The 15,271-nt window shown below is 41.2% G+C and overlaps 3 protein-coding genes across 4 annotated transcripts; 2 read left to right on the top strand and 1 right to left on the bottom strand.

Annotated features, from left to right (window-relative positions):
• The first annotated feature begins 49 nt into the window (after positions 1–49).
• rab9a (RAB9A, member RAS oncogene family) lies at positions 50–2,839 on the top strand. The gene is made up of 3 exons (XM_037109372.1): positions 50–402; positions 750–869; positions 1,092–2,839. The coding sequence occupies exon 3, from the start codon at positions 1,131–1,133 to the stop codon at positions 1,737–1,739; it is 609 nt and encodes a 202-aa protein (XP_036965267.1). The 5' UTR covers positions 50–402; positions 750–869; positions 1,092–1,130; the 3' UTR covers positions 1,740–2,839.
• Positions 2,840–3,003: 164 nt separating this feature from the next.
• trappc2 (trafficking protein particle complex 2) lies at positions 3,004–4,837 on the bottom strand. Its single transcript, XM_037109373.1, has 5 exons — positions 4,695–4,837; positions 4,307–4,433; positions 3,958–4,102; positions 3,374–3,459; positions 3,004–3,269 (listed from the first exon to the last, which is right to left on the bottom strand). Exons 2-5 carry the CDS (start codon positions 4,397–4,399, stop codon positions 3,171–3,173), a joined length of 423 nt encoding a protein of 140 aa, XP_036965268.1. The 5' UTR covers positions 4,400–4,433; positions 4,695–4,837; the 3' UTR covers positions 3,004–3,170.
• Positions 4,838–4,892: 55 nt separating this feature from the next.
• Positions 4,893–15,201, top strand: ofd1 (OFD1 centriole and centriolar satellite protein). 2 transcript variants are annotated; one of them, XM_037109361.1, is made up of 23 exons: positions 4,893–5,008; positions 5,194–5,309; positions 5,403–5,606; positions 5,697–5,765; positions 5,857–5,878; positions 5,961–6,071; positions 6,154–6,290; positions 6,443–6,616; positions 6,735–6,841; positions 6,947–7,066; positions 8,659–8,732; positions 8,822–8,913; positions 9,113–9,302; positions 9,992–10,122; positions 10,912–11,023; positions 11,454–12,143; positions 12,293–12,449; positions 12,554–12,645; positions 13,835–13,963; positions 14,121–14,284; positions 14,380–14,568; positions 14,645–14,715; positions 14,985–15,201. In XM_037109361.1, exons 2-23 carry the CDS (start codon positions 5,214–5,216, stop codon positions 15,028–15,030), a joined length of 3,177 nt encoding a protein of 1,058 aa, XP_036965256.1. In that variant the 5' UTR covers positions 4,893–5,008; positions 5,194–5,213; the 3' UTR covers positions 15,031–15,201. The 2 variants fall into 2 exon arrangements, with proteins under 2 accessions (XP_036965256.1, XP_036965257.1); XM_037109362.1 differs by having other exon boundaries at positions 5,964–6,071; positions 14,985–15,056.
• The last annotated feature ends 70 nt before the right edge of the window (positions 15,202–15,271 follow it).

The following is a 15,271-nucleotide window of genomic DNA, read 5'->3' as shown; positions in this document are numbered from 1 at the left end:
TTAAGCTAGTGCTAGCTAACAACAGTCGACGAAAATACGTCTCGCATTGTTTAAAAGTAAATCTTGAATTGTCTTGTTTCTGTAAGAACGATATAATGCGTACGCTGTGAATAATACTGAATAATTTGCAGGGGCCCCGAAACGTTACCTCGTCTCTCGTTGGTCCTCTCTGCCTCACAAGATCACATGATCCGAGTCTGCCCATGTTTCGTTAGCCTGTTAGCTAGCTAGCCGCTCAAGCACCACCGAGCCTCTGGAGATCACCAGGAAACGGTGCGACCTGACGTTATCTCGAGCAACGCCGGGGCTAGCAGCTGTCAAACATTTGCATTAATATATTTTTTGGTTGTTTCGTGTGTCCCTCCTCGTTCGCTCTGCAGCGGTCTGGCCTCAACTGTAAAGGTACGTGACTAGCTGTACTGCCTGCAAGTGAACCTGAGCTAGCGAAATTTGGTATATTACATTAGCCTGGATCCAGCTGTGCTCCCGTGTTTTCCCTGTTGATGTTACCCCAGCTCAGCTAACACTTGCTGATAACGCTGATAACGTAAAATGCACTCTCTGCTGGTATGTTACATCTGTTCTTTTAATACTGTGTACATGTATATGCCTCATCATAGTGCCAACAAAAGGTGTATTGGTGGCTTGGTTGCCGTTTATGTTTTATTGTAATGGCGCTTCTCAGTTGCATCTGCTGCTCTTGGGCCATCTGTTAACCAGGAAACTGAATGTTTGTCACTGTGTTACAGCTGGTTAGACCTTACCTACATGGCTGCCCACATCAACAGTAAGCAGATGAGCATGTGACCAGAGATCAGGGTCTACAGCACATGATCTGGAAAAGTGGAGGAGGGCAAAATCAACCAGGGGTGAGACAAAAGCAGAACATCCACCCAATAATTGTTCCTGCAGTTGCATTTTAAGTGTTTCTTACTTAGAATATTATATGTCAAACTGATATTACGCTGCTATTTTGATTTTACTAAGCACATTGCAAACACAAAGAAAAAAACAGGTTGGATAAGCAAAAAGAAAATACATATACAATACATATAGTGAAATGTCTTACGCAAATTGCATCTTCCCATTAGGTACATTATTTCACAGTGGTCGATCAGGAGTGAACAGCCATGACAACAAAGACATCCCTGCTGAAAGTCATCCTGCTGGGTGACGGCGGTGTGGGAAAAAGCTCCCTCATGAATCGCTACGTCACCAACAAGTTCGATGCGCACCTTTTCCACACCATCGGCGTGGAGTTCCTCAACAAGGAGCTGGAGGTGGATGGCCACCAGGTGACCCTGCAGATCTGGGACACGGCTGGCCAAGAGCGCTTCCGCAGCCTGAGGACTCCTTTCTATCGCGGCTCTGACTGCTGCTTGCTCACCTTCAGCGTAGATGACAGCCAGAGTTTTCTCAATTTGGGCAACTGGAAGAAGGAGTTCATCTACTACGCGGACGTCAAGGAGCCGGAGAAGTTCCCGTTCGTCGTCTTGGGCAACAAACTGGATGTGACGGAGCGGCAGGTGTCTACTGAGGAGGCTCAGGAGTGGTGCAAAGAGAACGGCGACTTCCCCTATTATGAAACCAGTGCCAAGGATGCCACCAATGTAGCGGTGGCCTTTGAGGAGGCAGTGCGCAGGGTGTTGGCATCGGAGGAGAGGACGGACCACCTCATCCCCACAGACACAGTCAAGCTCCACAGAAAGCCTCGCTCTGCGGCCACTTGCTGCTCATAACACCCAGGAGTTATCACTAACATTAATTTGCTGTTAATGCCTGTTATGTGGTGAGGCTGTAGGTGCACTATGCTGTAGTGACATCTTATTTAAACACATGACGCACTATGATTTTGTTATACTGTTGAAGGTTTGATAAATGCTAGTTGGACTTCTGCTTGAAGAAAAAGCGAAGAAACACTAAATTGAACCCCCTTCAAATTCCAAATAAACGTTTAAAAATCACTGAATGACTCACTCGGTCTGCCATAGTTCAATAGTCAGGCTTTGGAGGTGGAACAGGAAAAACGACTGTATTCACATTGACCCAAGCCTACCTGCGGGAAACTAAAAATATCTCATGACGGAACAGAGGCAGTAATTGTCCCTCTCTAATGGCTGTGACTCTTTAAACTGTTTGTAGATGTGTACAACCTTGGGAGTGCGATTGTTATAGGATCTCTGAACCTTACTCCTAAATGAAATCATGTAGATAAGAGTGGTGACCTGTGTTTATAATCAGAAAACCAACTGCATAATTAAATAACTTATACAGCCCATTAACTTTATTCCTGAAAATTCTGAAGTAGCTAAGGCACTACTTTGTGTAACTAACAAATTGAGGCTTGTCATGATTATTGCACATTTAGTTATTGTTTGCGCACATTCTGCATAGTGAATAGGTAATGGCTATGTGCTGGAAGCACCGAGGGAACAAGATTCCTACAAGAAGATACAAAATAAAGCAAAGATAACATGCATGGCATATGGTGTATTTACGTTTCTGGAAACTTTTGTATTTTTTAAACTGTTTTTACCTTTTAAAGAAATCACTCAATCATCATTTCTTTTGGGAGAGTGGATGAAATACTGGAGATGACTGACCGAACCTTTTCTCTCATTATTAAGTTTGTTTTAGCTGATGGTTTCTGATTTTAAAATACTCTGTTTAACTCTTTTTTTTCATACTTTCAGTTGAAAGTGTTTCCAAATAGCTTATTATTTAAAATGGTGAACCATTCAATTACCTTAACTGTGTCTTTCAGATTTCGTTTTTTTTTTTTTTTTCAAAATTGTACTACTGGTATGCCAAACGATCAATAAATCCCCTGAGAATTATCGCTTAAGCATGTTTTGTAGTCTGAAAATTTGGTTTATCATTCCAATTATACTGTATAATGCCTGATCGCCACGTGAGATCTTGCATCTTCAAGTCTTAACATTGATAATCAGTACACAGTAATCACAGCCCACCCTATGCATGAAATCAAGACACATCCCAATATTACATTTGACAAGAACATGTTTTATAGAAAATCCATGTGTTGATTACATTTTTACATCTGTTTAACCGGAAAAGACAAACACTGACATCAGACAAGGGTGTTAGATAATACTATATACAACAAACAGACAAGACGCTTTCAAATCCTTCTGCATGTGAAGATGTGATTAACTCAGGAGATGCTTCTTTCCCAGAAACTGTACTTTCCTCTCAAAAGCCGTGGAGCGAATCGGTGCATTGATTTCATAGAACGGATTCATTGCAAACTGGAGGAGAGAATAAATGATTAAAATCAAACACACACAAAGGCAAATGGAAAAAAAATGTGAACATATGTCAAGGTATTTAAATCATATCGAAGGCAACGCACCTTAATGTATAAATCGTACACATCATTGAAAAAGTTTTTGATTCCATCTTCTTGTCGCACATCATGCAGCATGATGAATCTTATATGTATGGCAGATGGTTAAAGAAAATAAAGACATGGCAATCAATTATTTTAAAATATGAATAGTACATTATAATGTCAATGTCTGACTTAGAAAGTGATCCAAACTTATATGTAAGATATTGACAGTAAGGCTACATCTGACAAGTATTTTCATAGTAAGTAATATACAGTAATAGTAAGTGTACAGTAATCTGTATACTGGGATGAAAAAATGCCCATCACAACATCCCAGAGCCTGAGGTGACATCTTCTGTCTGCTTTTGTTTTTTCAAACAACAGTCCAAAGCATTAAGATCAATTTACAATGATATATAACCAATAAAGCAACAAAACTCATTTGTCAGAAGCTGGAGTGAGAGAATATTTGACATTTTTGCATTTGTCTCTGTTATTTTTATCGATGCATTAATACACCAAAATTAAAGCTCAACACCTCAATAATAAGTTTATTAAAAATCATATTCTAGGCATTTATACTACTGGAGATGAAAAAAGGATATGTCCTGCAGTGACGAAGGCAGACACAAACCACTCGTTGAACTTGTCCACAGTTTTGAGGTACATGTTGTTGGACAGCCACATGTTCTCATCCACCAGATCCAGAGCTGCGTGTGCAATGAACTGGTTCAGGTGACGATGGTCATCCTGTGGTGAAAGAAACAAATCTCATCAAACAAGATAATATTCTTAACAGACATTAGGCCTTAACTAGGTTACATCACTGGGGTTTAGTGTGGTCACGGTTGCATGGATTCTATGCCTTGACAGTTATTCTGTTGTCAATGTTCGACATTTATTGGACAGTTTATACTATAATGAATGCTGCTGTTACTGATGAGGCCGTCTTACCTTTGATTCAGGCTTCCCAGCTGGTAAGAACTCCATCTCGAACACCGGGTTATCTTTATGACCAACCATGACAAAATAAAAACTCCCAGACATTGTTTCCCCCTTCTTCTAGCAAAGCCAAGCAGTCCTGAAAACAATTCAAACCAAACGAAACAGGTTGAACGGTTGAATCTTGTAAAACATCTGTTAAGATCACCTTAATGATTCTGATGCGTTAGGCTAACAAGCTAACGTTGGCCGCAGAGCTCCACAGACTTTTGGTGTCGTTAAAGTCTCGAGTTATTCTTGTGAAACTATTGTTAACATGTTACAAATAAAATGATAATAAGAATGCAACGTAAGTGCAATAAGAAAGAGTATTCGCTTGATAAAACCGATGTTTGTTTACCTGTCAATTTTGCTTCCTGGAGAGCAGCGAGAGTAGTCGCCGAATGATGACGACATGCTCAAGAAGCAAAATATTTCGAACAGCTCTCTGCTATAAAACTGTTAACTGGCAGTTATTATTTGTGCCTTTATATGAAGTATTACTGCATCAAATTATCGCAATTTGTTAAGTAAGAATAAAAAAAACAAATGCTACTTTTCTCGTTACGTCATAACTATGAGACGCCCGGCACACGAATTTCCGTTGACGGATTTAAATGTTTGGGGCACACCTCCTCGAAAGGGACGCAGAGACGCTTACTGGTCGTTAGGCAGGTAACTACAGAAATTATTCGATTTTTTTTTAGTTGCTTGTTGTATCAGGCGTTCATAAGACATTGTGATAGAAGTGTAAGTCCAGATGGAAATACTTAAAAGTTGTTGAAAACTGAGGGTTTTGTTCTCTAGCTTGTGATGCTAGCATCACCGTGCTTCGTCTGTTGTTCTTTCCCTCCTGTCAGGACCTGCAAAAACTCCAGTTATGTCCTCGGCCAAGGAGGATGCGTTATCCCCAGATGAGCTGAGAAAGAGACTCTATCAAACTTTTAAAAATAAAGGAGTGCTCGATACACTCAAAGTAAGTCATGCGTACACCTGTTGATCGTTGTAGCCTCTCACCCAGCCATCAGAGAGAGTTTGGTCCTCATCTCCATCTCCTTCTCTTCACCAGACACAGCTGCGGAATCAGCTCATCCAGGAGTTAAAACACCCTCCTTTGACTGGTGGAGATCCAGTTCCCAGACAAGTGCCTGTCAGATCTGAGCCCCATTTGGTCTCAGCCTGTAACAGCATAGTGGCTGATCATCTCAGCACCTCTGGGTATGAGTACACCCTCTCTGTATTCTACCCTGAAAGTGGCCTATGCAAAGACAAGGTAAGCATAAAATGCATTTGTTTAACCTTCTGTAAATTGTGAAGAACACTATTGCAGATGAAGAAGTTGATCTCTGATGTAATTATGCAGGTGTCAGGGAAAGGAGACCTTCTGCAGCTTCTTAGAATTAGTCCTCAATCAGCCCTTTACAGATCCCTGGTAATTAATCATATGGTTTACGTATTGTTCTATATGAAATAAATACTGTTAGTAATACAAGTGTTGCTATTTCTTTTTTTTTTTTTTGCAGTCCTCAAACAAAGATGACAAAGGTAGCTGCAGCATTATGTTCCCTCTAATACAACTGCTTATGCTCCCAAGGGCTGTACTTGATGTGATTTTTCTTTTGTGTAGCAGGGTTCCTGATCAGCCTGCTAACACAGCTAACCCACCATCATACTCACGGCTTGTGGCGGGATGCTGACACTCAGACAACCAGCATGGCAAATTATGGAGAGTCTCTCGGTACGATGAAACCATGTAATGAATTGTATTCTTTAGACATGCTTTAAATGCATAGTTTTAATGTTTTTCTTTTCTCCCTCAGTTGAGAAGATGAAAATGATTGATAAGGAATACGAGAACTTTAATTACAGTGGGGACAGGTATTTTTCATTCCAATCCAAACTGGCTGAATATAGAAAAGAAATCGAGGCACAGGTGCAAGCGGAAATGGACACAAAGGTACATTTCGTTTTTTTTCGCAAAGTTAATGAATCAAAAACTGTGCCTGTATCTGCAATAATCAACATTTTGAAAGGAATGAATGCTTTATCTTCTATGACTTATCTGCTGGTTATTGGCCTGAACATTGTGACTTTTTTTTTCTCCTCAAGATGGAACATTTTAAAGATGTTGAAATCGCCAAGGTGAGGATGGAAGAAAAAGCAAAATTTCATAAGGAATTCGACAAGCTGAAGCAAGAGCTGGAGAGGACTTATGAAACGAAGGCAAGGGCGTTGATGGACCGGGAGAAGAATGCCATTGAACGATTACAAAAACAACAAGAGGTAGAAAACTTCCAGTATGATGCTGTGCTCTCAACGTCACAATATTCTTTGGCTTAATTTACAGTTGCTTTAATTAAAGTGTAACTAATGCTGTCATTTGCATTTCTTGGTTCCTTAGATTGAAGAAAAAAACGTGTATATGCAGAGACAGTCGGTCCTGAAAGAAATTGAAACGCTGCGGAACAGAGAGAATGAGCTGCGGATGAGAATGGAGGCTTTTGAAAAGTACACACTTTTTTTTCCAACCATTCATGTTGTCAAAGGGATGCTATGCTGTCTCCTTGTAAGCACTGGGTCATGAAGAATCATGCTGTGTATGTATGATGACAGGACTTGTCAAATTCACGAGGAGAAGGTCAAGACCAGTGAAGATCTGCTGAGGAGGAGAGAACTGGCAGTGAAGACTATGGAGGACACGTATGACCAGAGGCTGAAGAATGAACTTTCCAGGTATTTTAACAGATGTCCCATTTGTACAGTTTCTTTATGGCCCACATTTTTATCTTTATTGAATATATTCTCCCTATCACTTTACCCCGCTGAGTGTTTATCCTTAGAGATATCGCCATTGTGTGTCCAGAGGATGCCACTGTTTTATAGGTTTAAAAGTAAAATCAGCTTCCTGTACAACGTACACTGAGAGTGTGAAAAGTCTCATAGATTTATTCTACAGCTAAATGTTTTGTTCCAAGTGACGTTAAAGCTGTCAGTGAGTAACTGGGCATCCTAGACATATTTATACCTCAGTGTCCCAAAAGCAAATTGTGTCAAGATGTCTTGTCAGTGTCAGTTGTCAAGTGTGACTTGTGAGAAGTTATAACTATGGAGTAACACACAATAAGGGACTTGACTGTCCACTTTACCAATTGATGTATTGCTTTGATGAGTCTTTTGATGGCAGCTGATCTGGTTTTGTTACCTTGCCCCCTCTAATAGGAAAAGAACACATGTATTTTTTTCCACATCAATATCTTTTATTCATATTTTCAAATGATTTACAGCATCAAAGAAACTAATACGCTCTCATCCAGCAAGAGAAACATTGAAAGTCAAATAGATTATTGTGCAACATTAAAAGTGAGCCCTCCCTTATCCATCAGACATTTGGAAGAGAACAAAACATTTTAAGAAAGGAACAATAAAAGAATAACTGAATATAATTAGAATAAATAAAACCATACGAGTTTCTTTGCTTTTCCTAAGCGTGCTTTTCATTTTTTGAAATATCAACTCAAAAACACAGTTTACATGGAACAGAACAACTATGTATCAAAAGCAGTTACTTCAGGCATATGAAGAGGACCGCTTACGTGTATAATCTCATAACCTCATGATATATGAAAATGGTATTTTCAAGTTTCAAAAAAGTTATTGAATTTTTCAATACAGTGCTTACAGTGCTTGAAACAGCTCATGATGAACTAAGCTATGAAGGAATTGATTTGACATAAGGTCAAAGGTCAGAATAATATAGATCGAGTTTATTCATTTTGGAGGTGATTTTGAGGTGAGATTTCTCCACATTACTGCGTTGGAATGTAACCAAATGTGTACCTGTGATAGACTAAGGCATCAGGACAAAGATGCAAAGACAGTGATGAGCTAACCTTTATTTTCAAAGTTAAAAACATTTTATTGGCCCAACAAAAATATAGGATACAAATTATATTTACCAACAGATGACACAAACCAAATGTTTGTTGTTTATAGCACAAACTCATCTGATTTAATATAATGACGTCTAAAAATTGTTTTGAGTGTTTGTGCTGTATCTAAATATGTAATTTACCATAGCTGTAAGGTGTAAGAAAGCTTTAAAATACCACATGAAACAGTTTGATGTTGACTATTGAAGATGTAGGAACCCTGAATAATCTGGTTATTCAATCCAGTCAATGAATTTTGGTTTACTGGTCTTAACTGGGAATGAGCTCATCACCTTTTGCAAGCAGTAAACAAAGATCCAAGGCAGCACTAGACACATTAATTTTTCAGATGTTTTGTGTGTGATTGTTTGTTAATGTGCCTTTTTATAACATCAGGTATCAGCTCGAGTTGAAGGAGGAGTTCATCAAGAGAACAGAGAAACTGACAGAGAACGAGAACAGAAACAAGAGTGAGTATTTAGATTATTGCAAGGTTTCTGACAGGTTTGCTTTGTCCCATCTTCTGAATTGTGTTTACATTCTTTTTTTTGTTCCTCAGTGGAAACTGCTCGCATCCAAAAAGAGTCAGCTGTAATTGATGGGAAATTAGAGGAGCACAGCAGAGCATGTTCAGAGCTGAGACGACTGAAGGTAAACAACACATCTCCAGTCACAGCAGTATTTACTTAACCCTCTTCAATAGAAAATAGGCACCATATTTAAGTCCTACTAAATGACTGAACCCCTTTCTTCAGACAAAACTTTCAATAATATTTGTTAAATCACTGATAAATTAAGTGTCCAGCTTTCTTTTGCCTGGTCTTCTCACGTCTCCTCGGTTGTCTTCCAGGTTGAGCTTGAGACAGCGCAGCAGCAGATTTCTCTGCTGACTCAACAGAAGGAGCAGTTGAGGGAAAGACTGGAGAACATGAGTGACTACCCTGGCTTGAAAAGAGAGAGAGCAGAGCTGCAGGGACAGCTGCGGCTGCTAAAGACACAGCTGGAGGAGGCCCAAGAGGAGAACCGGCTTCTCCATGCAGGTGAGGGCCGGCTGCTGTTGCCTTTCTCAGAGGAGTCTTCCTATTAATTATACCACGAGAGATTAAGATAATCAGGTTTTTCTGCCTGTAATAATGTACAAGTGGTTTATTAGTACTATTATTGCTTCTAATGTATAAACCTGAAAAAACAGTGTCTCTTTTTTTCAGAACTGAGATAAATCCAGTTCCTGTGTTGTATTCAGAGAGAGCCTGAGTGCTTGTTGTGAGCTGTGGGAGATGCAGTGTACTGTGAAGCATTCATGTTGGTCTGTCCCACTGCTTCTGGCTCTGCTGAGTCTTTGAATGTGTCTTGCCTGCCAATGTGGGGCCTCTGTGCTGTGTTCGTAGCTCTGCAAACTAAAAAGGAAACCAGTGAGGGAACAGGGATGAGAAGTGGAGTGAAGGGGGGGAGCAGAGACAGAGGCCTCCCTTTACCCACGGCACACAGCCAATACTTTACCTCTCTCTAAAATACAGCATTCTTCCTATTTGAGGAAGGGAGCAGTGGACCTCATCGATAACAAAAGGCAGAAACATCTGCGCACCTCAGAAACGACATGATCAGAGCAACTTCCATGTATCACTGGGTGCTTCTTCATCGTATAGCATGGCACTGAAACAGACACCGGACTGACAGAAAGGATTTTCACATTCAGATGACGTTTTGACTCTGATAACTCCTCTCTCAGATTTGGGCAAGCCGTCCAAAGAGCAGCTGGCCTTGCAGACGGAGCTACGGAGGCTGCAGAGCGTCCGCAGGCAGGATGAGGAAGAGTTTGACAACCAGAAACAGGTGCTGCAGGCACAGCTCCAGAGTGAGGTCAGTCACATCAGCACATAGCTGAGTGTGGGAAAGTATGCAGTCAGCTTTATTTTTTGATTTTCTTTGTTTTCATGAGATTTTGTCTCACTTTGGGGGATTTCTTGTCGTGCTGACTGTTGAACCGTATCTTAATCATCATTGGGATATGAACATGCAACCTAAACACAAAATACTGCCTGAAAGATTAACTATAGTTGTGCCACTGTATATTTAGATAATATATCAACTGAATTTAACACTAGGGACAAACACCTTCCTTTAAGTGTTGTGAACAAAAAAGCAATAACTAAGAAATGATTAGACAAGAATCCACAAACAAAAGGAGAATGGATAGCGGTTGTAAAGAAAATATAGGATGGAAAAACTGACCTCCTCCCTTAGACTTTGTACGTATGATTTCATAAATATTGTTTTATGATTATCACAGACATCAACATTATTATTGTCTTCTCTAATGGTATTTAATTCAATCTCTCTAAAGAGTGACAGTTTTAGTCTTGAAGGAGCTACTGTTGCATACCAATTACCCTCAGGTGTCAATAAAGTATTCTTGACTCTTATCAGCTACTCTCAGATTAATTGGTGTCTTTTTGGTGGTGACTGCGATGTTAGATAGCACGAAGAAGGAGACAAGAGCTAATATTGGTAATTTAATGTGTAATTAATTACTGCAAATCATCTCATCATGAAGGCCTATTTTTTCATATAATTGTGATTTGTCCTCAAATCTGGATCGATCCGAACGATAACTTCTCACGCTGTCCTGTCGTCTGTTGCTTCCTGCAGGTGGAGCGGTGCGCTCGGCTCAGCGCTCAGTTGATAGAGTGTGAGGAGAAGTCACAGTGGACGATGAACCACATGGAGGACATTAAGATGCAGCTTCGTCAAACCCAGCAAGGTACCCCACGACCGGGTGGCGTGCATGTCTGCCACATCTTAGTGTGATTCGTCTGTTTGCAGTTATGTATGTTACGATCAGTAATGCATAACTTTAACTGTAGTTTAATGATTTCTACTTTTCATTAACTGGCTTCCTTTTTTGGCACATGTTAACATGGGACCTTAAAAGTCCTCCTTTTTCATTGACTGGAAAAACATTTCAGCAAAAACAAGAAAGGAAGGCATGTTACAGTCGTAGCTAAAAGATCATAGGTGTTTATGCATGTAAATGGTTATTCCCAGTCAGTTGTATGTCCCCTTTTTTTCTCTTATGTTGGCTCTGTAATGGTGGTTGGTCTTCTGTATTAGTGTTCAACTCTCCTCTTGTTTGCCTTTTCTTTTCTTTCCGCTCTCCCTTTCCTTTGTTGTCATCCATACGGTGATGGCAGCTCTTGAAAATGAAGTGCTGCGCAACCCCAAGCCCTCTCTTGTCGATCGCTCAGTGCTGGAGCTGAGCGCTGACAAGCTGGTTCCCCCTGACATCTATGTGGACAGAGCTCTGCTGAGGGCCAGGGTGGGTTATGATGATGTTTGTCAAGCAGGTGGGCCCGTGCTAGGACACAAGCCGCCCTGGAGCGACTCTCCGGACTCCGACATGGAGCTGGTGGCTGAGGCCAAGGCTCGGATCCAAAAGCTGGAGAGGGAGGCTGAGACCTTGGAGGAAGCCTACAGGAACTACCAGCAGAGGGCAGCACGCTCCACCTTTTCACACATGCTTCCCCCGAGAGCTCTTTCCCCACAACGAGCACATCCCTTACATCGCCCTGACTCTCCTCTGAGGAAACGGATCTCTCAGCACTCCCCCCACAAATCAAAGGTCTCACACAGACCGCTGTCTCCACAAACTACTAGAACACCCTCCTCAGCACCTTTTGACTCTGGAAACACCGTATTACCTGCACACCACAAAGTGACCTTCTCAGAAGAGCAGCCCCAGTCCACAGTTTTCCCTGACCACAGTCTCCATTCACTGACTGAACCTCTGTTTCTAAGAGATGGAAGCGGCCCTCCGTCCAGACGTCTGTCCTCCACACCGCACTCCTCTTCCAGGAAAAAGCCTCAAAGAGAGATTTCAGAAGGTACTTGATAAAATGCTTTATCCTGTGAACACCCTTCAAAAGGGATTAGATGCACCAGCCTATTTTACCTGTAAATAAATAAACAATTACATAATTCCATATAGAAACAGTCAGCTTACACCTTGACATGACTCTTTTTTCCCTGATAGAAGCGGTTGCTTCTCCGACGGCCTTCCCGGAGCTCTCGCCTGACAGACAGCTCCCTCCTGCCCCCCAGGACGAGGTGGCGACCTCAGGTGACGTCTCCTCTGAGCTCAGTCCACCTCAGAGTCCTCAGCTCAAGAGCACAGCACGAGACCAGTCCAGGTACCATCTGGCCTTGTTTTTGCAAGGACATGACATCATTTTTTTTTATAATACAAGTGGAGATAGTGAATACTAATGCCCTCATCTCTGCCCTTGTTTGTCAGTCCACCGCAGCTGCAGCCTGTGGTCTCCAGTTTGGAGTCTTCCCCACAGCCGGAGAAAATAAGCCTGGAAGATCTCACAGGGATGTTGTCAGGTAATCTGAGCTAGTATTTGTGGGTATTTTTTTTTCTTTCTTTTTTTTTTTTCTTTAATGGACTGCAGCCTTGTTCTTGTTATGTGAGACCCAGTTTTAGATCTTCCCTTGTTATGAATGCCACATGGGTGTTGGATAATACTTTGTTATGGAAAGGCTGTTTGGCCACGTCATCGTGCTTGACATATAAAAATTGTGATCAGAAAGGAACTTTTTAATCTGTCGGCACAAATCTGTCATTGTGTGTTATATCAGAGGTGCAAAAGTGCCAAAGCAGTCTAACTGTGTGAGTTTCATTCATCCATATAAAATAGTATTAAAAGTAGTAACAGATAAACAGATATATGAATAACTGGCCAGGCTGATAATCGGTAATCGTATTTATCTATCACTCATGAGTGTGGAGTCTGGAAAACACTTGAATTTCACTGTGGTGTTTTCAAGTTTTTAAAAGTGGCTGGATTTTGGATACAGTGCTTGAATTTTTTAACGGCCTTACTTTCATAATAATTGTTTTATATTGGCTCAGCCAGCAAGTATAAGATGACAAGTCGACTTCCAAACAGGTGACACATTTTGAATCAATAAACACTTTTGTCATTTCGTTGAATTTGTCACAACCTGATTTTTGCATGTGTTGTTGCACAGTCGATACATAGTGTTCGCACACATCCAGGCACTCTTTGCTTGAAACGCCACTTGTGGATGTGCTAATAAATTGCACCTAAGGGAGCCACAGTGTGCAGACTCTTTTTTTTGTGTTGCACAGTAACATTAGATTTAATGTGAGAAAGTGAAAATGAAGTGAAAGAGTAAATAGATGTTTAAGTGTATCTATGTAATTTACCACAGACTTAAGTTACTAGAAAAGCTTGAAAAGTACTTGAATTTGAATGGAAAATGTGTAGAAATCTTTAAAGAAATCATTATATTGACATGTTTCATAGCCTGTTTTCATTATCATTAATTCAAACAAAATCCCAGTCTCAAAGTGAAGTATATCCGGTATGGAGGATTTTGGAAAGGCTGCTTTTTAATGAGTGTGTGACTGGCCTCCAAAGTGTCCTTTCAGTGGCCCCGCACAATGGTGAAGATGAAGGGCAGCTGATTATGTATTCTGTGCTGGTCCTCTGGCCCTGTTGCATTATGGTGGAGCATAAAAGATCTCTTTGTGCGTGTCTCCCTCCAGAGCCCGGCCACATTCCAGAGCTTCTCCTGGACACTGCCGTCCCTCTCTCTGAGGAGGCCCCTGACGGCCCCGCTGTCCCCCGCCCACCAGACCTCCCAGAAGACCCGGTGGACTTGCAGGGCCAAGCGGGTGAGTCGTTTAGTCCCCCCACCATTACTGGCACTTAATCTCTGTTGACCCCAAATAACAAGAATGGCTGCCCTCTACTGTACACCATTAGTCTGACCATGTGACTCCTATATTATAGCCACAAACTGACTGATTCAATCTATATGTTTTCTGTAAGTCACACAAACCTCAGGTGAGGCTGCCAGGAATGAAGATGAGGAAGAGGATGAGGAGCAGAGGTGGGAAAGAGAGCGAAAGGAAAGACAAGAACGAAGGCAGAGAGAGCAAGACGAAGCCAGGGAGAGGGAGCTGCAAGAACTTGAAAGACTGGAGAAAGAGATGGTAACTATCATCTCGCACCAAGCTCTTCTAAATCTCCTCTTTCTGATCTCCCAGATGAAAGGAGTATTGACAGTGTCTACTGTATGTCTAACCAGAGTTTGCAAGATGCGGAGAAACCAGGGCGGGAGGAAGAAGACGACGAAGAAGGCGGTGTAATTAAGAAACAAGGAGATGAGGAGCAGAAGCAAGAGGCGGGTAACGACCGGGAGGAGTCTAAAGGTGAAAATCCACTGGAGAAATACATGAAGATGGTCCTGGAAGCAAGAGAAAAGCAGCATGCACAGGTGGGTTGAGCTCCAGGTTCTCCGTTACACATGCAGAACTTTGCTTTCATGATGTGACTTCTTATTTTGTTTTCAGACTCCTGGGAGAGAAGAAGCAGGACACACAAGCCCAGAGGCCAAGAGTTTGTCTGATGAGAAAGACCACAGGTAACTAAAAGAACACAGGATTGGTAGACTGATGAACGGCTTTCCTTACTGTAAGATAGCCAAATAAATATATAAGCCCACATAATCCTCCAAAAACATTTAATTTCTTCTCTGGTTTCTCATCTCTTGCTCTTGTTGATGTTATTTGTTCTGGAATTATGTTGTCTTAAGGAGGAGTACACTGAGATATTCATTGCTATTTTTGGTCTTCTTTTTTTCTGTTCCTTGTGATTTTCTTTCACTAATTAACTTGATTTTGTTTTTCCCAGCATCGCAGCATATTCACCCAAGGATGAAGACGATGATTTCTGGTGAGCTGGTCGTCCCAGAGTGCGAACGTGAACTGATGAATTTTACAAGCCTCTGTGGTTTCCCACTGTTTTAAACAAGTGAGGAGCGTTTGTTGTTTATGTTTTAAGACTTTACTTATGAGCGTGCATATTTGACACAATTTTTGTATCAATAAATCACATTGTATTGTTTTTATTCTCTTGGATTGACTGTGAACAACCAAACGATATTCCATCGCACGAAAGAAAGAACACCACAACACAGA

The sequence above is a fragment of the Acanthopagrus latus genome, chromosome 9 (genome assembly GCF_904848185.1).
Source record: "Acanthopagrus latus isolate v.2019 chromosome 9, fAcaLat1.1, whole genome shotgun sequence".
NCBI lineage: Eukaryota > Metazoa > Chordata > Actinopteri > Spariformes > Sparidae > Acanthopagrus > Acanthopagrus latus.
This window is presented reverse-complemented; position numbering and strand designations above follow the sequence as displayed.

Bases quoted from the DNA above. Each gene is read 5' to 3' on its own strand.
- ofd1 (XM_037109361.1), top strand. From the start codon at position 5,214: ATGTCCTCGGCCAAGGAGGATGCGTTATCCCCAGATGAGCTGAGAAAG. The intron at 6,842-6,946 runs GTACACACTTTT...GTATGATGACAG, and splicing joins AGAATGGAGGCTTTTGAAAA to GACTTGTCAAATTCACGAGG. The intron at 12,646-13,834 runs GTAATCTGAGCT...GTCTCCCTCCAG, and splicing joins TCTCACAGGGATGTTGTCAG to AGCCCGGCCACATTCCAGAG.
- trappc2 (XM_037109373.1), bottom strand. From the start codon at position 4,399: ATGTCTGGGAGTTTTTATTTTGTCATGGTTGGTCATAAAGATAACCCG. The intron at 4,103-4,306 runs GTAAGACGGCCT...CTTTCACCACAG, and splicing joins CTGGGAAGCCTGAATCAAAG to GATGACCATCGTCACCTGAA. The intron at 3,270-3,373 runs GTGCGTTGCCTT...TCTCTCCTCCAG, and splicing joins TGTACGATTTATACATTAAG to TTTGCAATGAATCCGTTCTA.
- rab9a (XM_037109372.1), top strand. From the start codon at position 1,131: ATGACAACAAAGACATCCCTGCTGAAAGTCATCCTGCTGGGTGACGGC.